The 25,387-nt window shown below is 45.7% G+C and overlaps 1 protein-coding gene across 1 annotated transcript in view; it reads left to right on the forward strand.

The window, feature by feature from the left end:
• The first annotated feature begins 748 nt into the window (after window positions 1-748).
• The window catches only part of LOC139560188 (alpha-N-acetylgalactosaminide alpha-2,6-sialyltransferase 5-like), a 184,023-nt gene continuing 159,384 nt past the window's right edge, over window positions 749-25,387 (forward strand). The window contains exons 1-2 of the mRNA XM_071376737.1: window positions 749-1,176; window positions 18,963-19,196. Of these exons, the coding sequence (XP_071232838.1) occupies window positions 1,162-1,176; window positions 18,963-19,196 (249 nt within the window). The 5' untranslated portion in view covers window positions 749-1,161. The remainder of the gene's footprint in view (window positions 1,177-18,962; window positions 19,197-25,387) is intronic.

Below are 25,387 nucleotides of genomic sequence, written 5' to 3' on the forward strand. Positions count from 1 at the left end.
ACGATGATATATTTTATCAATTGCAGTACCTGCCTCATATAGATATATACAGTAAAACTATGATATATTATATCTATTGTAATTCACCTGTCATACATAGATATATACAGTAACACTATGATATATTCTATCTATTGTAAATCACCTGTCCCATATAGATATATACAGTAACACTATGATATATTATATCTATTGTAATTCACCTATCATATATAGATATATACAGTAACACTATGATATAGTCTATCTATTGTAATTCACCTGTCCCATATATATATTTACAGTAAAACTATGATATATTATATCTATTGTAGTACCTGTCATATATAGATATATACAGTAACACTATGATATATTCTATTGTAATTCACCTGTCCCATATGGATAAATACAGTAAAAATATGAAGTCAGCAACAATGTTCAGATACTAACAGTTATTAATTGGGATAAGATCATATGTATACCGGGCCGTGAGACAGGTTACTTCAGTAGCTGACCTGTCATTAGTGATAATAGTCTACGCAGCCGACACCAACTCATCACCTTGGACAGCAGCGCAACCAGCGTGAACTGACAGATGGTCCGTCAGTTCAGAGAGAGTGCCGAACTCAGAAAACGGACCCGAATTAGATTCGGAACCACAGACAGCCCAGTGGTTAGCGCAGATCGGCCGCGGATTCAGCACCAATGTCGTGGACAGTGCCATTGACGGATCAAAACAAACCGAAATATGTCTGTGTGGTTACTGTGGTTACGGTGGCTCTGCACTGTATTCCGCCATCCCTATTGATTACAGATACATTTCGTCGCTTGCTTTCTACCTCAGACCTGAACCTGGTCAACTTTAAGACCACGCGGTACTCCCAACAGGCAACATCTGTCCCGTAAGCTATGAACCGCGGCACTTGGCTTTCAGTCCATTTCTACACGGGCAGAAGGTGATGTGACTGACACACACACACAGGAGCAGCTAGAAACACAAGAAGACTCATCCGCACACACAACACAGCACCATACCGATAATGACGGGTTGACGGTGATGGGATGCGAGAAGGGGAGAAGATATTATTCCGCCGGTATATATTAAACTGATTTATACCATGAGGAAAAGTGGAGCTACACGTGCAGACAGCGGGAAATAAGACGGCAAGGTGCTGCAAAATGAAGACGGCAATGGTAAGAGCTCGTATAACTAATTTTGTCGCGGTGTGCCCATTCCTAGGCTAGAACTGCCTGTCTGCACAATTGAACAATTATTCTCTACAGAAGGCATGCTTCTTCTAGCCGCTCTAATGCCATGTAGTCTACTGTAGTTTACTGTTCAGTGCCTGTAACCTAGTGTTCACTAGCTGTTCTCTGTTCTCGACTGAAAAGGAGGTTACTGCAGGACTTTGAACAATAGACACCTAGTGAATTATTAAGAAATATGTTACCTTGGAATTTACAGTCAGGTCACTCGTGATACAAGTCGGCGTCCAGGGGCGGCAGGTAGCCTAGAGGTTGGGGCCAGTAACCTAAAGGTTGCTGGATCGAATCCCCGAGCTGACAAGGTAAAAATCTGTCGTTCTGCCCCTAAACAAGGCAGTTAACTCACTGCTTGCCGGTATGCCGTCATTGTAGGAAATTGTTCTTAGACTTGTCTAGTTAAATTTAAAAAATCCATCAATGTCAGAGGACCTCGGGAAATTGGCCACTAGAGGTGTGTTGCTAGCTTTAAATTGGTTTCCGTTTCGCAAAATGTATGGCGAATGTGCCTAATCGTTTTACCACACACACATAGTGGTTCCCAAACTTTTTATAGTCCCGTACCCCTTCAAACCCTCCAGCTGCGTTCCCCTCTAGCACCAGGGTCAGCACACTCTCTAATGTTGTTTTTTGCCATCATTGTAAGCCTGCCACACACACACTATACGATGCATTTATTAAACATAAGAATGAGTGTGAGTTTATGTCACAACCCGCTTCGTGCGAAGTGACAAAGAGGGCACAAAATATAATAATAATCAATAATATTGCTCTTTATTTAACCATCTTACATATAAAAGCGTATTTGTTCATCGAAAATTGTGAATAACTCACTACAGGTTAATCAAGTTTATTTTTATTTTTTTTAATGGCAAAAAAATGGTTAATGAGAAGGGTGCGCTTGAAAGGACGCACATAACTCTGCAATGTTGGGTTGTATTGGAGAGAGTCTCAGTCTTAAATCATTTCACACACACAGTCTGGTGCCTGCATTTAGTTTTCATGCTAGTGAGGGCTGGGAATCCTCTCACATAGGTACGTGGTTGCAAAGGGCATCAGTGTCTTAAAAGCGCGATTTGCCAAGGCAGAATACTCTGAGTGCAGCCCAATCCAGAAATCTGAAAGTGGCTTCTGATTAAATTCATTTTTCACCAAAACCACTAGTTGCAATTTCAACGAGGCTCTCTTGTTCAGATATCGGTAAGTGGACTGGAGGCAGGGCATGAAAGGGAAATCCAGTTGTTTGTGTCATCCGTTTCAGGAAAGTAGCTGCATAATTGCTCACCCATCTCAGTCAGGAGCTTCGCTATATCACATTGTCCGTAAGCTTGAGTTCATTTGCACACAACAACAAAATAAATCATACAGTGATGGAAAGACCTGTGTGTTGTCCTTGTTAATGCAGACAGAGAAGAGCTCCAACTTCTCATAGCTTAACCAACTTAATCATAGCCTCAATTTTGTCCCGCACGTTGAATATAGTTGCGGAGAGTCCCTGTAAATCCTAGATTCAGGTCATTCAGTCGAGAAAAAACATCACCCAAATGTGTAGGATTTTTTTTTTTTTTTATTAAAATATTTTTATTTATTTATTACTTTATAAAATGTGAATCACATTTTTATTTGGCGTACCCCCGACACCATTGCGCATACCCCTGGGGGTACACCCCAGTTTGAGAATACCTGCCCTAGGTTAAAGGTTAAAATCCAGGAAGTTGTTTTGGAGAAACCGTAACCCTTACCTTAACCAATCAGAGTTAATACCTCGGATTTTCATAGGTTCCAAGTTCAAATCCAGCAATGGGAAATCGTTTTTTGAGATGTTTGTTTTAAGCCTATTGTAAACCTTAACCCTTACCTCAACCATTCAGAGTTAATGGCTAACCTTAAACCCTTACCTCAACCATTCAGAGTTAATGGCTAACCTTAAACCCTTACCTCAACCATTCAGAGTTAATGGCCAACCTTAAACCCTTACCTCAACCATTCAGAGTTAATGGCTAACCTTAAACCCTTACCTCAACCATTCAGAGTTAATGGCTAACCTTAAACCCTTACCTCAACCATTCAGAGTTAATGGCCAACCTTAAACCCTTACCTCAACCATTCAGAGTTAATGGCTAACCTTAAACCCTTACCTCAACCATTCAGAGTTAATGGCTAACCTTAAACCCTTACCTCAACCATTCAGAGTTAATGGCTAACCTTAAACCCTTACCTCAACCATTCAGAGTTAATGGCTAACCTTAAACCCTTACCTCAACCATTCAGAGTTAATGGCTAACCTTAAACCCTTACCTCAACCATTCAGAGTTAATGGCCAACCTTAAACCCTTACCTCAACCATTCAGAGTTAATGGCTAACCTTAAACCCTTACCTCAACCATTCAGAGTTAATGGCTAACCTTAAACCCTTACCTCAACCATTCAGAGTTAATGGCCAACCTTAAACCCTTACCTCAACCATTCAGAGTTAATGGCTAACCTTAAACCCTTACCTCAACCATTCAGAGTTAATGGCTAACCTTAAACCCTTACCTCAACCATTCAGAGTTAATGGCTAACCTTAAACCCTTACCTCAACCATTCAGAGTTAATGGCTGACCTTAAACCCTTACCTCAACCATTCAGAGTTAATGGCTAACCTTAAACCCTTACCTCAACCATTCAGAGTTAATGGCTAACCTTAAACCCTTACCTCAACCATTCAGAGTTAATGGCTAACCTTAAACCCTTACCTCAACCATTCAGAGTTAATGGCGAACCTTAAACCCTTACCTCAACCATTCAGAGTTAATGGCTAACCTTAAACCCTTCGAAATTTGACGTTCGAGAAACATGGATGAACATCTGATTTTGACGTGAGACTGTGAGAGCTAGTTGGGAATTTCTTGTTTTAAATGTCTTATTTTTAAAAAATATGAATGTAATGCCTGTTTCAATTGTTCTCTACTATGCAAAGAGCTGGTATACACTGAGTGTACAAAACATTAGGGGCACCTGCTCTTTCCATGACATAGACTGACCAGGTGAATCCAGGTGAAAGCTATGATCCCTTATTGATGTCACCTGTTAAATCCACTTCAATCAGTGTAGATGAAGGGGAGGAGACAGGTTAAAGAAGGATTTTTAAGCCTTGAGACAAATCAAATCAAATCAAATGTATTTATAAAGCCCTTCTTACATCAGCTGATATATCAAAGTGCTGTACAGAAACCCAGCATTAAACCCCAAACAGCAAGCAATGCAGGTGTAGAAGCACGGTGGCTAGGGAAAACTCCCTAGAAAGGCCAAAACCTAGGAAGAAACCTAGAGAGGAACCAGGCTATGAGGGGTGGCCAGTCCTCTTCTGGCTGTGCCGGGTGGAGATTATAACAGAACATGGCCAAGATGTTCAAATGTTCATAGATGACCAGCAGGGTCAAATAATAATGATCACAGTAGTCGTCGAGGGTGCAACAAGTCAGCACCTCAGGAGTAAATGTCAGTTGGCTTTTCATAGCCGATCATTAAGAGTATCTCTACTGCTCCTGCTGTCTCTAGAGAGTTGAAAACAGCAGGTCTGGGACAGGTAGCACGTCCGGTGAACAGGTCAGGGTTCCATAGCCGCAGGCAGAACAGTTGAAACTGGAGAAGCAGCACGGCCAGGTGGACTGGGGACAACAAGGAGTCATCACGCCAGGTAGTCCTGAGGCATGGTCCTAGGGCTCAGGTCCTCAGAGAGAGAGAAAGAAAGAGAGAAAGAGAGAATTAGAGAGATCATACTTAAATTCACACAGGACACCGGATAAGACAGGAGAAGTACTCCAGATATACCAGACTGACCCTAGCCCCCCGACACATAAACTACTGCAGCATAAATACTGGAGGCTGAGACAGGCAAATAAGATATGGATTCTGTATGTGTGCCATCCAGAGCGTGAACGGGAAAGACAAAATATGTAAGTGCCTTTGAACGGAGTATGGTAGTAGGTGCCAGGCACACTGGTATTAAGTGTGTCAAGAACTGCAACACTGCTGGGTTTTCCAGACTCAACAGTTTCCAGTGTGTATCAAGAATGGGTCCACCACCCAAAGGACATCCAGCCAACTTGACACAACTGTGGGAAGCCATGGAGTCAACATGGGCCAGCATCCCTGTGGAACGCTTTCAACACCTTGTAGAATCCATGCCTCGTCGAATTGTCTATGCCCAGCCTGTCAAGAGTGGCCTGAAGGGTGTTTAGCTTCCCCAGTGGGCATAGACCCTGACTAATTGAGGCTATTCTGAGGACAAAAGGGGATGCAACTCAATATTAGAAAGGTGTTCCTAATGTTTTGTACACTCATTGTACATACCTGCTCTGTTGATGACGTTACATTATGAACACTACCGTATGGATACCTGCTATATGCCTGTGAGATAAGTGATGAGAATTATATTGTGCTTACTAGATGAATTTAAAAGTGACAAGCCATTCTGCTTGAACCTTCAACCTTCATAAACTACATGTCATCTGTAACCCCTCCTTAGTGGGAGACAGCAGCACCAGGTCATCTACCTACAGCAGACCCTCCTTAGTGGGAGACAGCAGCACCAGGTCATCTGTCTACAGCAGACCCTCCTTAGTGGGAGACAGCAGCACCAGGTCATCTGTCTACAGCAGACCCTCCTTAGTGGGAGACAGCAGACCCTCCTTAGTGGGAGACAGCAGCACCAGGTCATCTGTCTACAGCAGACCCTCCTTAGTGGGAGACAGTAGCACCAGGTCATCTATCTACAGCAGACCCTCCTTAGTGGGAGACAGCAGCACCAGGTCATCTGTCTACAGCAGACCCTCCTTAGAGGGAGACAGCAGCACCAGGTCATCTGTCTACAGCAGACCCTCCTTAGTGGGAGACAGCAGCACCAGGTCATCTGTCTACAGCAGACCCTCCTTAGTGGGAGACAGCAGCACCAGGTCATCTACCTACAGCAGACCCTCCTTAGTGGGAGACAGCAGCACCAGGTCATCTGTCTACAGCAGACCCTCCTTAGTGGGAGACAGCAGCACCAGGTCATCTACCTACAGCAGACCCTCCTTAGTGGGAGACAGCAGCACCAGGTCATCTGTCTACAGCAGACCCTCCTTAGTGGGAGACAGCAGCACCAGGTCATCTGTCTACAGCAGACCCTCCTTAGTGGGAGACAGCAGACCCTCCTTAGTGGGAGACAGCAGACCCTCCTTAGTGGGAGACAGCAGACCCTCCTTAGTGGGAGACAGCAGACCCTCCTTAGTGGGAGACAGCAGACCCTCCTTAGTGGGAGACAGCAGCACCAGGTCATCTACCTACAGCAGACCCTCCTTAGTGGGAGACAGCAGCACCAGGTCATCTACCTACAGCAGACCCTCCTTAGTGGGAGACAGCAGACCCTCCTTAGTGGGAGACAGCAGCACCAGGTCACCTGCGTACAGCAGACCCTCCTTAGTGGGAGACAGCAGCACCAGGTCATCTGTCTACAGCAGACCCTCCTTAGTGGGAGACAGCAGACCCTCCTTAGTGGGAGACAGCAGACCCTCCTTAGTGGGAGACAGCAGCACCAGGTCATCTGTCTACAGCAGACCCTCCTTAGTGGGAGACAGCAGCACCAGGTCATCTGTCTACAGCAGACCCTCCTTAGTGGGAGACAGCAGCACCAGGTCATCTGTCTACAGCAGACCCTCCTTAGTGGGAGACAGCAGCACCAGGTCATCTGTCTACAGCAGACCCTCCTTAGAGGGAGACAGCAGCACCAGGTCATCTGCCTACAGCAGACCCTCCTTAGTGGGAGACAGCAGACCCTCCTTAGTGGGAGACAGCAGCACCAGGTCATCTGTCTACAGCAGACCCTCCTTAGTGGGAGACAGCAGCACCAGGTCATCTGTCTACAGCAGACCCTCCTTAGTGGGAGACGGCAGACCCTCCTTAGTGGGAGACAGCAGCACCAGGTCATCTGTCTACAGCAGACCCTCCTTAGTGGGAGACAGCAGCACCAGGTCATCTGTCTACAGCAGACCCTCCTTAGTGGGAGACGGCAGACCCTCCTTAGTGGGAGACAGCAGCACCAGGTCATCTGTCTACAGCAGACCCTCCTTAGTGGGAGACGGCAGACCCTCCTTAGTGGGAGACAGCAGCACCAGGTCATCTGTCTACAGCAGACCCTCCTCAGTGTTGTGTAGGGTGAGACCAGACAATTGATGTCAGTGTTGTGTAGGGTGAGACCAGGTGTCTTGATTTCAGTGTTGTGTAGGGTGAGACCAGGTGTCTTGATTTCAGTGTTGTGTAGGGTGAGACCAGGTGTCTTGATTTCAGTGTTGTGTAGGGTGAGACCAGGTGTGTTGATTTCAGTGTTGTGTAGGGTGAGACCAGGTGTCTTGATTTCAGTGTTGTGTAGGGTGAGACCAGGTGTGTTGATTTCAGTGTTGTGTAGGGTGAGACCAGGTGTCTTGATTTCAGTGTTGTGTAGGGTGAGACCAGGTGTCTTGATGTCAGTGTTGTGTAGGGTGAGACCAGGTGTGTTGATGTCAGTGTTGTGTAGGGTGATACCAGGTGTCTTGATTTCAGTGTTGTGTAGGGTGAGACCAGGTGTCTTGATTTCAGTGTTGTGTAGGGTGAGACCAGGTGTGTTGATTTCAGTGTTGTGTAGGGTGAGACCAGGTGTGTTGATTTCAGTGTTGTGTAGGGTGAGACCAGGTGTCTTGATTTCAGTGTTGTGTAGGGTGAGACCAGGTGTCTTGATTTCAGTGTTGTGTAGGGTGAGACCAGGTGTGTTGATTTCAGTGTTGTGTAGGGTGAGACCAGGTGTCTTAATTTCAGTGTTGTGTAGGGTGAAACCAGGTGTCTTGATTTCAGTGTTGTGTAGGGTGAGACCAGGTGTCTTGATTTCAGTGTTGTGTAGGGTGATACCAGGTGTCTTGATTTCAGTGTTGTGTAGGGTGAGGCCAGGTGTCTTGATTTCAGTGTTGTGTAGGGTGATACCAGGTGTCTTGATTTCAGTGTTGTGTAGGGTGAGACCAGGTGTCTTGATTTCAGTGTTGTGTAGGGTGATACAGATTCTTCTAATGTTTTGGCCAATTTATTAATGTAGATGTTAAATAGTGTTAGACGTTTTGGAAAGCTCTGTTTCACTCCACGTCCCTGAGAGAAGAAGTCTGTTTGCTTGTTGTTAATTCGTTAATGTAGATGTTAAATAGTGCTGGACATTTTAGAAAGCCCTGTTTAACTCCACGTCCCTGAGAGAAGAAGTCTGTTTGCTTGTTGTTAATTTTAACCCTGTAACGGGTGTCGTCGTCGGAAGAGACCAAGGCGCAGCGTTCGTAGAGTTCCACATAATTTAATCACGAAGTGAAACTAAAACAGGACAAAACAATAAAGAATAACAACGACCGAACAGCTTCGATGTGAAAACTCCCTGCACACAAACAAAGAACAAGATCCCACACAGAAAGAGGGAAAAGGGCAGCCTAAGTATGATCCCCAATCAGAGACAACGATAGACAGCTGCCTCTGATTGGGAACCACACTCGGCCAGAAACAAAGAAATACAAAACCTAGAATTACAGAACAAAGAATGCCCACCCAAATCACACCAAAACAAAATAGAGACATAAAAAGGATCTCTAAGGTCAGGGCGTGACAAACTCCACATTTATTTTTAGTGTACATTGATTTAATAACATCATATGTTTTCCCTCCAATACCACTTTCTATTTGTTTATTTTTAAAAATCCAAATTGAATCAAATGCTGTCTTGAAGTCTACAAAACATGAGTAGATTTAGCCTTTGTGGTGGTTGACTTGTTTGTCAGTTAGTCTGGAGGGTATAAATATGGTCTGTTGTGGTTGACTTGTTTGTCAGTTAGTCTGGAGGGTATAAATATGGTCTGTTGTGGTTGACTTGTTTGTCAGTTAGTCTGGAGGGTATAAATATGGTCTGTTGTGGTTGAGTTGTTTGTCAGTTAGTCTGGAGGGTATAAATATGGTCTGTTGTGGTTGAGTTGTTTGTCAGTTAGTCTGGAGGGTATAAATATGGTCTGTTGTGGTTGAGTTGTTTGTCAGTTAGTCTGGAGGGTATAAATATGGTCTGTTGTGGTTGAGTTGTTTGTCAGTTAGTCTGGAGGGTATAAATGGGGTCTGTTGTGGTTGAATTGTTTGTCAGTTAGTCTGGAGGGTATAAATGGGGTCTGTTGTGGTTGAGTTGTTTGTCAGTCAGGTAGGAGGGTATAAATATGGTCTGTTGTGGTTGAGTTGTTTGTCAGTCAGGTAGGAGGGTATAAATATGGTCTGTTGTGGTTGAGTTGTTTGTCAGTTAGTGTGGAGGGTATAAATATCGTCTGTTGTGGTTGAGTTGTTTGTCAGTCAGGTAGGAGAGTATAAATATGGTCTGTTGTGGTTGAGTTGTTTGTCAGTCAGGTAGGAGGGTATAAATATGGTCTGTTGTGGTTGAGTTGTTTGTCAGTTAGTGTGGAGGGTATAAATATGGTCTGTTGTGGTTGAGTTGTTTGTTAGTTAGTCTGGAGGGTGTAAATAGGGTCTGTTGTGGTTGACTTGTTTGTCAGTTAGTCTGGAGGGTATAAATATGGTCTGTTGTGGTTGAGTTGTTTGTCAGTTAGTCTGGAGGGTATAAATGGGGTCTGTTGTGGTTGAGTTGTTTGTCAGTTAGTCTGGAGGGTGTAAATATGGTCTGTTGTGGTTGAGTTGTTTGTCAGTTAGTCTGGAGGGTATAAATATGGTCTGTTGTGGTTGAGTTGTTTGTCAGTTAGTCTGGAGGGTATAAATATGGTCTGTTGTGGTTGAGTTGTTTGTCAGTTAGTCTGGAGGGTGTAAATATGGTCTGTTGTGGTTGAGTTGTTTGTCAGTCAGGTAGGAGAGTATAAATGGGGCCTGTTGAGAACAAGTTCTCATTTACATTCAGCTCTGTCAGGAGGAATGGGCCAAAATTCATCCAACTTATTGTGGGAAGCCTTTGAAAGCTTCCCCAAAACGTTTGATCCAAGTTAAACAATTTAAAGGCAATGTTACCAAATACTAATTGAGTGTATGTAAACTTCTGACCCACTGGGAATGTGATGAAAGAAATAAAAGCTGAAATAAATAATTCTCTCTACTATTAATCTGACATTTCACATTCTTAAAATAAAGTGGTGATACTAACTGACCTAAAACAGGCCATTTTTACTAGGATTAAATGTCAGGAATTGTGAGAAACTGAGTTTAAATGTATTTGGCTAAGGTGTATGTAAACTTCCGACTTCAACTGTAGATCTGTAACAGTTTGGGTCTAGAGTGTCTCCCCCTTTGAAGAGGGGGATGACTGCGGCAGCTTTCCAATCTTTGGGAATCTCAGACGAAGAGAGGTTGAACAGGCTAGTAAATAGGGGTTGCAACAATTGATTGTCTAGCCCAGCTGATTTGTAGGGGTCCAGATTTTGCAGCTCTTTTCAGAACATCAGCTATCTGGATTTGGGTGAAGGAGAAATGGGGGAGGCTTGGGCATGTTGAGCTGTTGAGCGGGGTAGGAGTGGGCCAGGTGGAAAGCATGGACAGCCGTAGAAAAATGCTTATTGAAATGATCGGTTATCTTGGAGTTATCGGTGGTGACAGTGTTTCCTAGCCTCAGTGCAGTGGGCAGCTGGGAGGAGGTGCTCTTATTCTCCATGGACTTTACAGTGTCCCAGTACTTTGGGGAGTTTGTGCTACAGAATGCAAATTTCTGTTTGAAAAAGCTAGCCTTAGCTTTCCTAAATGCCTGTGTATGTTGGTTTCTAACTTCCCTGAAAAGTTATGTCAATATAGGACTCGTTTTACTGTGGAAATAGATACTTTTGTACCTGTTTCCTCCAGTATCTTCACAAGGTCCTTTGCTGTTGTTCTGGGATTGATTTGCACTTTTCGCACCAAAGTACGTTCATCTCTAGGAGACAGAACGCGTCTCCTTCATGAGCGGTATGACGGCTGCGTGGTCCCATGGTTTTATACTTGCATACTATTGTTTGTACAGATGAACGTGGTACCTTCAGGCGTTTGGAAATTGCTCCCAAGGATGAACCAGACTTGTGGAGGTCTACAATTTTGTCTTTTTTTTGTGTTTAGCAGCAGAGCAGTATTTCTGAGATGACTTTAATCCCTGCGAGGACGCAGTGTGTATGTGTTTGTGTCTGTTTCTGCGGGGACAATACAACCACTCAGATGTTCCAATGCCTGGATACTTAGCAGACCGTAATCTGGGTAATTTGTCAACATCTATAATCTGCTGTGTGTTTGTGTGTGTGTCTCTGTTCCTCCAGCACCAAGGGGTAGCTCTCTCTCTCTCTCACAATTCAATTTAAATGTAAAGGCTGTATTGGCTTGGGAAACATATGTTAACATTGCCAAAGCAAGTGAAGTAGATAATAAACAATACAATTTTACAGTAAACACTACATTAAAAAAGTTTTCAAATCAAATGTAATCAGGAATCAGGAGGTCAGAGGTCAGATTTGCCAAATGGAAGGCGAGGAAGAGCTTTCTACACATCTCTGTGTGTGGAGTAAAGGTGGTCTAGAGTTATTTTTGTTTGCACATTTAACATGCTGATAGAAATTTGGTAAAACTGATTTAAGTTTCATCTGTATTTTTCGTAGCTGTCTACATACCACCAAAGACCGATGCACTAAGACCGCACTTAATGAGCTGTATTCCGCCAACAGGAAAGTGCTCATTCAGAGTCGGCGCTACTACGGGGAAATTTAAATCTGATTGGAATATGTTCCAGGATTGCTCCGATGGCATTGAGGAGTACACCACTTCAGTCACTGGCTTCATCAACAAGTGCATCGATTACATTATCCCCACAGTGACTGTACGTACATACCCAAACCAGAAGCCATGGATTACAGGCAATATCCGCACTGAGCTCAAGGGTAGAGCTGACGCTTTCAAGGAGAGGGACTCTAACCCGCAAGAAATCCCGCTATGCCCTCTGACGAACCATCAAACAGGCAAATGGTCAATACAGGACTAAGATTGAATCATACTACACTGGCTCCAACGCTTGTCGGATGTGGCAGGGCTTGCAAGCTATTACAGACTATAAAGGGAATCACAGCCGAGAGCTGCCCAGTGACACGAGCGTACCAGACGAGCTAAATTACTTCTATGCTCGCTTCGAGGCAAGTAACACTGAAACATGCATGAGAGCACCAGCTCTTCCGGAAGCCTTTGTGATCACGCTCTCCGCAGCCAAAGTGAGTAAGACCTTTAATTTCTTATGGGCAGGTGGGATGGTAGCGTCCTGGCCAACATCCAATGAAATTGCAGAGCGCGAAATTCAAACTACAGTACTGTAAATATTTAACTTTCATAAAATCACAAGTGTAATACATCAAAATAAAGTTTAACTTCTTGTTAATCCAGCTGCTGTGTCAGATTTCGAAAGGCTTTACGGCGAAAGCAAACCGTGCGATTATCTGAGGACATGAAAAACATATTACAACCAGGCAGGGGCGACACAAAAGTCAGAAATAGCGATATAAAAAATGCCTTACCTTTGATGATCTTCTTCTGTTGGCACTCCAAAAGGTCTCAGTTACATCACAAATGGTCATTTTGTTCGATAATGTCCTCCTTTATATCCATAAAAACTCAGTTTAGCTGGCGCGCTTCAGTCAATAATCCACCCAGTTTCCCTCCATCAAAATACATACAAAATGAATCCCAAGCGTTACTAATAAACTTTTCCAAACAAGTCAAACAACGTTTATAATCAAACCTTAGCTACCCTAATACATAAATAAACGATCAAATTTAAGACGGAGAATCGTTATTGTCTTCACCGAAGAAAAATACCAAAGAACGCGCTTTCTTCCACGCGCATGAAAGTGGGGGCCACTTAGACGACAAATTCTAGCTATTTTTTTTGTCCTCGGGGTTTCGCCAGTTCTGTTATACTCACAGACATAATTTTAACAGTTTTAGAAACTTTAGAGTGTTTCCTATCCTAGCTTCTGGGCCTCAGTAGCAGTAACAGGCAGATTACTTTGGGAACGCTTTTCATCCGGACGTCAAAATACTGCCCCCTAGCCAAGAGAGGTTAAACAGGTCAACATTCACAAAGCCGCAGGGCTGGACGGATTACCAGGACGTGTACTCCGGACCTGCGCTGACCAACTGGCAAGTGTCTTCACTGACATTTTCAACCTCTCCCTGTCTGAGTCTGTAATACCGACATGTTTCAAGCAGACCACCATAGGCCCTGTGCCCAAGAACACTAAGGTAACCTGCCTAAATGACTACTGACCCGTAGCACTCACGTCTGTAGCCATGATGGGCTTTGAAAGGCTGGTCATGGCCACATCAACACCATTATCCCAGAAACCCTAGACCGACTCCAATTTGCATACCGCCCCAACAGATCCACAGATGATGCAATCTCTATTGCACTCCACACTGCCCTTTCACACCTGGACAAAAGGAGCACCTATTTGAGAATGCTATTCATTGGCTACAGCTCAGCTTGCAACACCATAGTGCCCTCAAAGCTCATCCCTAAGCTAAGGACCCTGGGACTAAACACCTCCCTCTGCAACTGGATCCTGGACTTCCTGACGGGCCGCCCCCAGGTGGTAAGGGTAGGTAACACCAAATCCCCCATGCTGATCCTTAACACGGGGGTCCCTCAGGGGTGCGTGCTCAGCCCCCCCCTGTCCTCCCTGTTCACTCATGACTGCATGACTCCAACACCATCATTAAGTTTGTCAACGACACAACAGTGGTAGGCCTGATCACCAATAACGATGAGACAGTATATAGGGAGGAGCTTACAGACCCAGCCATGTGGTGCCAGGACAACAACCTCTCCCTCAACATGATCAAGACAAAAGAGATGATTGTGGACTTTAGGAAAAATGAGGGCCAAGCACACCCCCATTCTCATCGATGGGGCTGTAGTGGAGCAGCTTGAGAGCTTCAAGTTCCTTGGTGTCCACATCACCAACAAACTAACATGGTCCAAGCACACCAAGACAATTGTGAAGAGGGCACAACAAAACCTATTCCCCCTCAGGAGACTGAAGATTGGCATGGGTCCTCAGATCCTCAAAAGGTTCTACAGCTGCACTATCGAGAGCATCTTGACTGGTTTCTGCCTGGTATGGGAATTGCTTGGGCTCCGACCGCAAGGCACTTCAAAGGGTAGTGCGTACCTCCCAGTACATCACTGGGGCTAAGCTTCCTGCCATCCAGGACCTCTATACCAGGCGGTGTCAGAGGAAGACCCAAAAAATTGGCAAAGACTCCAGCCACCTTAGTCATAGACTGTTCTCTCTGCTACCACACGGCAAGAGCCAGTCTAGGTCCAAGAGGCTTGTAAACAGCTTCTACCCCCAAGCCACAAGACTACTGAACATCTAATCAATTGGCTACCCAGATTACTTGCATTGCCCCCCCCCTCCCTCTTTTACGCTGCTGCTACTCTCTGTTATTATCTATGCATAGTCACTTTAATAACTCTACCTACATGTACGTAGATAGTACCTCAATTACCTCAACTAAGGGCACAAGGCAAGACCCAAATGCAGACACAGGAGGCAGATGGTTGAGCTCCGATATTTATTATACCAAAAGGGGTAAGCAAAAGACAGGTTGGTACAGGCGAGAGTTCATAAACCAGGTCAGAGTCCAAACAGTACCAGGGGATAGGCAGGCTCGAGGTCAGGACAGGCAGAGTGGTCAGGCAGGCGGATTCGGCATCAGGACAGGCAGGGGTCAAAACCAGGAGGGCTTGGAGAAAACAGAGACTGGGAAAAATGAGAGTCAGGAGAAACGCTGGTTGACTTGGCAAAACAAAATGAACTGGCACAGAGAGACAGGAAACACAGGGATAAATACACTGGGGACTAATGGGGAAAACAGGAGACACATGGAGGTGGGTGGAGACAATCACAAAGACAGGTGAAACAGATCAGGGCGTGACACCCCAGCACATTGACTCTGTACCGGTACCCCCTGTATATAGTCTCATTACTAACCTGTACCCCCGCACATTGACTCGGTACCGGTACCCCCTGTATATAGCCTCCACATTGACTCTGTACCGGTACACCCTGTATATAGTCTCATTACTAACCTGTACCCCCGCACATTGACTCTGTACCGGTACCCCCTGTATATAGTCTCATTACTATCCCGTGCCCCCGCACATTGACTCTGTACCGGTACCCCCTGTATATAGCCTCCACATTGACTCTGTACCGTAACACCCTGTATATAGCCTCCACATTGACTCTGTACCGGTACTCCCTGTATATAGCCTCTACATTGACTCTGTACCGGTACCCCCTGTATATAGCCTCCACATTGACTCTGTACCGGTACCCCCTGTATATAGCCTCCACATTGACTCTGTACCGGTACCCCCTGTATATAGTCTCCACATTGACTCTGTACTGGTACCCCCTGTATATAGCCTCCACATTGACTCTGTACTCTGTACTTGTTCAGGATCTGTCTCTGCTTCGTGTCTCTGACAGAGATAATCAAACAATTCACATTCTCTGATAGCAGTTTAGTTGGCTTTGGGATTTTATTTTATTTTTCCCATGTTGTAAATATGAGTCCTTTGGTTGGTTCATGATTTTGTTTATTGGAATTCTTTCTTTTGAAGCAGTGCTGGTGTCAGCTCGGTTGGTGAGGTCCAACACCAGCTGACTGAGAAGGTTCGTTTCCTGGCTCAGCTCTTGGGTTTGAAGTGATTTAAAATGGAGACTTGAATTTATATGTAGCCGCTATTTTGATGATCTTGTCTGTATTTCCATTACCACTGGAAAGAGGTCCAGTTCTGCCCTACATGCATTAGTTGGTGTATTTCTCTGGATTTCCCGACAGCATTCTGCATGTAGGGCTTCAATTGGATGTTTGTCCAACATTTTAAAGTCCAGTAATATTGAGTGGCCCCCAAACCTCACTTCCGTAAAGAGCTATTGGTAGGATTACACTGTCAAATATTTTGGTCCAAATTCTAATTGGGATGTTGATTTTGAATCATTTCATTTTTATTGCATACAATGCTCTGCGGGCTTTCTCTTTGAGTGCATTCACTGCCCTATTAAAGTTTCCTCATGCAGATACGGTCAGACCAAGGTATGAGTCATGTTTAGTGCGTTCAATTATGGTGTTGTTCAGGGTGAATTTATATTTGTGTTTCTGACATCTGGGTTTTTTCTGGAATATAATGATTTATGTTTATTTATTATTTTTTTTACTGCCAGGGCCCAATTATGGCAATATTGCTGTAGAATGTTAAGGTTCTGTTCAAGACCCTCTTTGTTTGGTGATAGAAGAACCAAATCATCAGTATATAGCAGGTATTTTACCTCTGTGTCAAATAGTGAGTTCTGGGGCTGCAGAATAGTTGTCTCTCTCTCTCTCTGTGTTTATCCTCCAGCACCATGGAGTAGCTGTCTCTCTCTCTCTCTCTGTGTTTATCCTCCAGCACCATGGAGTAGCTGTCTCTCTCTCTGTATTTATCCTCCAGCACCATAGAATAGCTGTCTCTCTCTCTGTGTGTTTATCCTCCAGCACCATGGAATAGCTGTCTCTCTCTCTCTGTATTTATCCTCCAGCACCATGGAGTAGCTGTCTCTCTCTCTGTGTGTTTATCCTCCAGCACCATGGAGTAGCTGTCTCTCTCTCTCTCTCTGTGTTTATCCTCCAGCACCATGGAATAGCTGTCTCTCTCTCTCTCTCTCTGTGTTTATCCTCCAGCACCATGGAGTAGCTGTCTCTCTCTCTCTCTCTCTCTCTCTCTCTCTCTGTGTTTATCCTCCAGCACCATGGAATAGCTGTCTCTCTCTCTCTCTCTGTGTTTATCCTCCAGCACCATGGAATAGCTGTCTCTCTCTATCTCTGTGTTTATCCTCCAGCACCATGGAATAGCTGTCTCTCTCTCTCTGTATTTATCCTCCAGCACCATGGAGTAGCTGTCTCTCTCTCTGTATTTATCCTCCAGCACCATAGAATAGCTGTCTCTCTCTCTGTGTGTTTATCCTCCAGCACCATGGAGTAGCTGTCTCTCTCTGTATTTATCCTCCAGCACCATAGAATAGCTGTCTCTCTCTCTGTGTGTTTATCCTCCAGCACCATGGAGTAGCTGTCTCTCTCTCTGTGTGTTTATCCTCCAGCACCATGGAATAGCTGTCTCTCTCTCTCTCTCTGTGTTTATCCTCCAGCACCATCGAGTAGCTGTCTCTCTCTCTCTGTGTTTATCCTCCAGCACCATAGAATAGCTGTCTCTCTCTCTGTGTGTTTATCCTCCAGCACCATGGAGTAACTGTCTCTCTCTCTGTGTTTATCCTCCAGCATCATGGAGTAACTGTCTCTCTCTCTCTGTGTTTATCCTCCAGCACCATGGAGTAGCTGTCTCTCTCTCTCTCTTTCTCTCTGTGTTTATCCTCCAGCACCATGGAATAGCTGTCTCTCTCTCTCTCTCTGTGTTTATCCTCCAGCACCATGGAATAGCTGTCTCTCTCTATCTCTGTGTTTATCCTCCAGCACCATGGAATAGCTGTCTCTCTCTCTCTGTATTTATCCTCCAGCACCATGGAGTAGCTGTCTCTCTCTCTGTATTTATCCTCCAGCACCATAGAATAGCTGTCTCTCTCTCTGTGTGTTTATCCTCCAGCACCATGGAGTAGCTGTCTCTCTCTGTATTTATCCTCCAGCACCATAGAATAGCTGTCTCTCTCTCTGTGTGTTTATCCTCCAGCACCATGGAGTAGCTGTCTCTCTCTCTGTGTGTTTATCCTCCAGCACCATGGAATAGCTGTCTCTCTCTCTCTCTCTGTGTTTATCCTCCAGCACCATGGAGTAGCTGTCTCTCTCTCTCTGTGTTTATCCTCCAGCACCATAGAATAGCTGTCTCTCTCTCTGTGTGTTTATCCTCCAGCACCATGGAGTAACTGTCTCTCTCTCTGTGTTTATCCTCCAGCATCATGGAGTAACTGTCTCTCTCTCTCTGTGTTTATCCTCCAGCACCATAGAATAGCTGTCTCTCTCTCTGTGTGTTTATCCTCCAGCACCATGGAATAGCTGTCTCTCTCTCTGTGTGTTTATCCTCCAGCACCATGGAATAGCTGTCTCTCTCTCTCTGTATTTATCCTCCAGCACCATGGAATAGCTGTCTCTCTCTCTCTGTATTTATCCTCCAGCACCATGGAATAGTTGTCTCTCTCTCTCTGTGTTTATCATCCAGCACCATGGAGTAGCTGTCTCTCTCTCTCTCTCTGTGTTTATCCTCCAGCACCATTGAGTAGCTCTCTCTCTCTCTCTCTGTGTTTATCATCCAGCACCATGGAGTAGCTGTCTCTCTCTCTCTCTCTGTATTTATCCTCCAGCACCATAGAATAGCTGTCTCTCTCTCTGTGTGTTTATCCTCCAGCACCATGGAATAGCTGTCTCTCTCTCTGTGTGTTTATCCTCCAGCACCATGGAATAGCTGTCTCTCTCTGTGTTTATCCTCCAGCACCATGGAATAGCTGTCTCGCTCTCTGTGTGTTTATCCTCCAGCACCATGGAGTAGCTGTCTCTCTCTCTCTGTGTTTATCCTCCAGCACCATGGAATAGCTGTCTCTCTCTCTGTGTGTTTATCCTCCAGCACCATGGAGTAGCTGTCTCTCTCTCTGTGTGTTTATCCTCCAGCACCATGGAATAGCTGTCTCTCTCTCTGTGTGTTTATCCTCCAGCACCATGGAGTAGCTGTGTTTCTCGTCATCACTCTGTGCGCCAGCCTGTTCCTCGTCTACAACGCCGGTTTCCACGGTAGCACCACTGAGAGCGGGATGGCGGGTGCGGCGGGGGGGTCCAGAGACAGGAGCGATGCCAGAAGAAGCTGGCAGACAGAGCAGCAGCAGAAAGCCTCAGTCAGACCTCCTCATCCAGCAGAACTACAGGGGTACAGCAGCATCATCGACCACAAGGTAAACACACTGGCACAGCTGGCTTTTTACCTCTGTCTGTCTCTCTGTCTCTCAATTCAATTCAATTCAATTCAAGCGGCTTTATTGGCATGGGAAACATGTGTTAACATTGCCAAAGCAAGTGAGGTAGGTAATATACAAAAGTCAAATAAACAATAAAAATGAACAGTAAACATTACACATACAGAAGTTTCAAAACAATAAAGACATTACAAATGTCATATTATATATATGCAGTGTTGTAACAATGTACAAATGGTTAAAGCACACAAGTTAAAATAAATAAACATAAATATGGGTTGTATTTACAATGGTGTTTGTTCTTCACTGGTTGCCCTTTTCTTGTGGCAACAGGTCACAAATCTTGCTGCTGTGATGGCACACTGTGGAATTTCACCCAGTAGATATGGGAGTTTATCAAAATTGGATTTGTTTTCGAATTCTTTGTGGATCTGTGTAATCTGAGGGAAATATGTCTCTCTAATATGGTCATACATTGGGCAGGAGGTTAGGAAGTGCAGCTCAGTTTCCACCTCATTTTGTGGGCAGTGTGCACATAGCCTGTCTTCTCTTGAGAGCCATGTCTGCCTACGGCGGCCTTTCTCAATAGCAAGGCTATGCTCACTGAGTCTGTACATAGTCAAAGCTTTCCTTAAGTTTGGGTCAGTCACAGTGGTCAGGTATTCTGCCACTGTGTACTCTCTGTTTAGGGCCAAATAGCATTCTAGTTTGCTCTGTTTTTTTGTTAATTCTTTCCAATGTGTCAAGTAATTATCTTTTTGTTTTCTCATGATTTGGTTGGGTCTAATTGTGCTGTTGTCCTGGGGCTCTGTGGGGTGTGTTTGTGTTTGTGAACAGAGCCCTAGGACCAGCTTGCTTAGGGGACTCTTCTCCAGGTTCATCTCTCTGTAGGTGATGGCTTTGTTATGGAAGGTTTGGGAATCGCTTCCTTTTAGGTGGTTGTAGAATTTAACGGCTCTTTTCTGGATTTTGATAATTAGTGGGTATCGGCCTAATTCTGCTCTGCATGCATTATTTGGTGTTCTACGTTGTACACGGAGGATATTTTTGCAGAATTCTGCATGCAGAGTCTCAATTTGGTGTTTGTCCCATTTTGTGAAATCTTGGTTGGTGAGCGGACCCCAGACCTCACAACCATAAAGGGCAATGGGCTCTATGACTGATTCAAGTATTTTTAGCCAGATCCTAATTGGTATGTTGAAATTTATGTTCCTTTTGATGGCATAGAAGGCCCTTCTTGCCTTGTCTCTCAGATCGTTCACAGCTTTGTGGAAGTTACCTGTGGTGCTGATGTTTAGGCCGAGGTATGTATAGTTTTTTGTGTGCTCTAGGGCAACGGTGTCTAGATGGAATTTGTGGTCCTGGTGACTGGACCTTTTTTGGAACACCATTATTTTGGTCTTACTGAGATTTACTGTCAGGGCCCAGGTCTGACAGAATCTGTGCAGAAGATCTAGGTGCTGCTGTAGGCCCTCCTTGGTTGGTGACAGAAGCACCAGATCATCAGCAAACAGTAGACATTTGACTTCGGATTCTAGTAGGGTGAGACCGGGTGCTGCAGACTGTTCTAGTGCCCGCGCCAATTCGTTGATATATATGTTGAAGAGGGTGGGGCTTAAGCTGCATCCCTGTCTCACCCCACGACCCTGTGTGAAGAAATGTGTGTGTTTTTTGCCAATTTTAACCGCACACTTGTTGTTTGTGTACATGGATTTTATAATGTCGTATGTTTTACCCCCAACACCACTTTCCATCAATTTGTATAGCAGACCCTCATGCCAAATTGAGTCGAAGGCTGAATCTCCATGACTGGTGCTACACTTTGGAGTTCGTGTCGAGGATTGATTGTACACAACGCAAGAAGAGTACTGTTACAGTGGTCTCTCTCTCTCTCTCTCTCTCTCTCTGTCTCCCTCCCTCCCTCCCTCCCTCCAACTCTCTCTTTCCCTTCCTCCCTCCAACTCTCTCTCTCTCTCCCTCCCTCCCCTCTCCACATCTCTCTTTCCCCCCCTCCCTCCACCTCTCCCTCCCTCCCTCCACCTCTCCCTCCCTCCACCTCTCTATCTCTCTCTCTCTTTCCCTCCACCTCTCTCTCCCCCCATCCCTCTCTCCCCCATCCACCTCTCTCTCTCCCTCTCTCTCTCCCTCTCTCTCTCCCTCCCTCCCTCCCTCCCTCCCTCCCTCCCTCCCTCCCTCCCTCCCTCTCTCTCCCTCTCTCTCTCTCTTTCCCTCCCTCCCTCCCTCCCTCCCTCCCTCTATCTCTCTCTCTTTCCCTCCCTCCCTCCCTCTATCTCCCTCTCTCCCCCATCCACCTCTCTCTCTCCCTCCCTCTCTCCCTCCCTCCCTCCCTCCCTCCCTCCCTCCCTCCCCCCCTCTCTCTCTCTCTCTCTCTCTCTCTCTCTCTCTCTCTCTCCCTCCCTCCCTCCCTCCCTCCCTCCCTCCCTCCCTCCCTCTATCTCTCCCTCCCTCCCTCCCTCCTCTCCCTCTCTCTCTCTCTCTTTCCCTCCCTCCATCCCTCCCTCCCTCCCTCCCTCCCTCTATCTCTCCCTCTCCCTCCCTCCCTCCCTCCCTCCCTCCAACTCTCTCTTTCTCTTCCTCCCTCCAACTCTCTCTCTCTCTCCCTCCCTCCCCTCTCCACATCTCTCTTTCCCCCCCTCCCTCCACCTCTCCCTCCCTCCCTCCCTCTACCTCTCCCTCCCTCCACCTCTCTATCTCTCTCTCTCTTTCCCTCCACCTCTCTCTCCCCCCATCCCTCTCTCCCCCATCCACCTCTCTCTCTCCCTCCCTCCCTCCCTCCCTCCCTCCCTCCCTCCCTCCCTCCCTCCCTCCCTCCCTCCCTCACTCCCTCCCCCTCTCTCTCTCTCTCTCTCTCTCTCTCCCTCCCTCCCTCCCTCCCTCCCTCCCTCCCTCTATCTCTCTCTCTTTCCCTCCCTCCCTCCCTCTATCTCTCTCTCTTTCCCTTCCTCCCTCCCTCCAACTCTTTCTCTTTCCCTCCCTCCCTCCACCTCTCTCTCTCTCTTTCCCTCCCTCTCTCTCTCTCTCTCTCTCTCTCTTCCCTCTCTCTCTCTCTCTCTCTCTCTCTCTCTCTCTCTCTCTCTCTCTCTCTCTCTCTCTCTCTCTCTCTCTCTCTCTCTCTCTCTCTCTCTCTCTCTCTCTCTCTCTCTCTCTCTCCTTCTCTCTCTCTCCTTCTCTCTCTCCTTCTCTCTGTCAATCAGTGCTGTGGTTTGTAAGGTAATAACTGATCCACTTATCTGGTCTGTAGAGAGAAAGCCTTTCTCTGCCTCACATCATTTATCACCATTTCCCCCTGCTGCCTAGACCCAGCTCCTACCTCCATACTCACACACACACACACACACACACACACACACACACACACACACACACACACACACACACACACACACACACACACACACACACACACACACACACACACACAGACACACACACAGATATAGACAGACACAGAGACACACACATACATTGTGTCTAATTGATAAACCTGGGGACATGTCGGGAGGTGACAGAGCCTCCACTACAGCCCGGTGGGAGGAGATCGATATTCACAGGAAGGTAAGACACTGATAGTACAGCTAGAATATTGCTCTGCTGTGTGGTGTGACAGAGGTGGTTTAATGAACACTAATGTGATGAGTAACTTCACTGAGACCTGAATACTGCTGTGTGGTGTGACAGAGGTGGTTTAATGAACATGAACACTCTCCCCTTAGCTACTTAAGCTTTAGCTCAGTGGGCTGACGCGGTACTGAGGCGGCCCCTCAATCTGTGGCTGAGATATATATACAGTGCCTGCTACACTCCTTTCCCAGCAATAACATCCGTACAGTTCGTAGGTGTGTGTGTGTGTAGTAAGCTATTTGCTGAGTTTATGCTGTTTATGCTCAGCAAGATGAGATACATTTATGTATCAGGGAATATCCTATATCTGGGACTGGGGGTGTGGTCTATATCAGGGAATATCCTATAGCTGGGACTGGGGGTGTGGTCTATATCAGGGAATATCCTATGGCTGGGACTGGGGGTGTGGTCTATATCAAGGAATATCCTATAGCTGGGACTGGGGGTGTGGTCTGTATCAGGGAATATCCTATGGCTGGGACTGGGGGTGTGGTCTATATCAGGGAATATCCTATGGCTAGGACTGGGGGTGTGGTCTGTATCAGGGAATATCCTATGGCTAGGACTGGGGGTGTGGTCTGTATCAGGGAATATCCTATGGCTAGGACTGGGGGTGTGGTCTATATCAGGGAATATCCTATAGCTGGGACTGGGGGTGTGGTCTGTATCAGGGAATATCCTATGGCTGGGACTGGGGGTGTGGTCTGTATCAGGGAATATCCTATGGCTGGGACTGGGGGTGTGGTCTATATCAGGGAATATCCTATGGCTAGGACTGGGGGTGTGGTCTGTATCAGGGAATATCCTATAGCTGGGACTGGGGGTGTGGTCTATATCAGGGAATATCCTATGGCTGGGACTGGGGGTGTGGTCTATATCAGGGAATATCCTATGGCTAGGACTGGGGGTGTGGTCTATATCAGGGAATATCCTATAGCTGGAACTGGGGGTGTGGTCTATATTAAGCAATAAGGCCCGAGTGGGTGTGGTATATGGCCAATATACAGTTGTAGTTGGAAGTTTATAAAGGGGCGGCAGGTAGCCTAGTGGTTAGAGCGTTGGGCCAGTAACCGAACGGTTGCAAGTTCGAATCCCTGAGCTGACAAGGTAAACATCTGTTGTTCTGCCCCTGAACAAGGCAGTTAACCCACTGTTTCTAGGCCGTCATTGAAAATAGGAATTAGTTCTTAACTGACTTGACTAGTTAAATAAATAAAATTTAAAAAAACATACTCTTAGGTTGGAGTCATTAAAACTAGTTTTTCAACCACTCCACAAATTTCTTGTGAACAAACTATAGTTTTGGCAAGTCAGTGAGGACATCTACTTTGTGCATGACACAAGTCATTTTTCCAACAATTGTTAACAGACAGATTATTTCACTGTTTCACAATTCCGGTGGGTCAGAAGTTTACATACACTAAGTTGACTGTGCCTTTAAACAGCTTGGAAAATTCCAGAAAATGATGTCATGGCTTTAGAAGCTTCTGATACGCTAATTGACATAATTTGAGTCAATTGGAGGTGTACCTGTGGATGTATTTCAAGGCCTACCTTCAAACTCAGTGCCTCTTTGCTTGACATCATGGGAAAACCAAAAGAAATCAGCCAAGACCCCAGACTTGTAGACCTCCACAAGTCTGGTTCATCCTTGGGATCAATTTCCAAACTCCTGAAGGTACCACGTTCATCTGTACAAACAATAGTACGCAAGTATAAACACCATGGGACCACGCAGCCGTCATACCACTCAGGAAGGAGATGAGTTCTGTCTCCTAGAGATGAACGTACTTTGGTGTGAAAAGTGCAAATCAATCCCAGAACAACAGCAAAGGACCTTGTGAAGATGCTGGAGGAAACAGGTACAAAAGTATCTATATCCACAGTAAAACGAGTCCTATATCGACATAACCTGAATAGCCGCTCAGCAAGGAAGAAGCCACTGCTCCAAAACCGCCATAAAAAAGCCAGACTACGGTTTGCAACTGCACATGGGGACAAAGATCATACTTTTTGGAGAAATGTCCTCTGTTCTGATTAAACAAAAAGATAACTGTTTGGCCAAAAAGACCATCGTTATGTTTGAAGGAAAAAGGGGGACACTCGCAAGCCGAAGAACACCATCCCAACCGTGAAACTCAGGGGTGGCAGCATCATGTTGTGGGGGTGCTTTGCTGCAGGAGGGACTGGTGCACTTCACAGAATAGATGGCATCATGAGGGAAGAAAATGATGTGGATATATTGAAGCAACATCTCAAGACATCAGTCAGGAAGTTAAAGCTTGGTCGCAACTGGGTCTTCCAAATGGACAATGACCCCAAGCATACTTCCAAAGTTGTGACAAAATGGCTTAAGGACAACAAAGTCAAGGTATTGGAGTGGCCATCACAAAGCCCTGACCTCAATCCCATAGAAAATTTGTGGGTAGAACTGAAAAAGGGTGTGTGAGTCAGTCAGCGTTTCCAGAGAGAGAGAGAGAGAGAGAGAGAGTGAGAGCTAGACAGTCAGACAGGTAGACAGACAGTCA

The sequence above is a fragment of the Salvelinus alpinus genome, chromosome 30, assembly GCF_045679555.1.
Source record: "Salvelinus alpinus chromosome 30, SLU_Salpinus.1, whole genome shotgun sequence".
Lineage (NCBI taxonomy): Eukaryota > Metazoa > Chordata > Actinopteri > Salmoniformes > Salmonidae > Salvelinus > Salvelinus alpinus.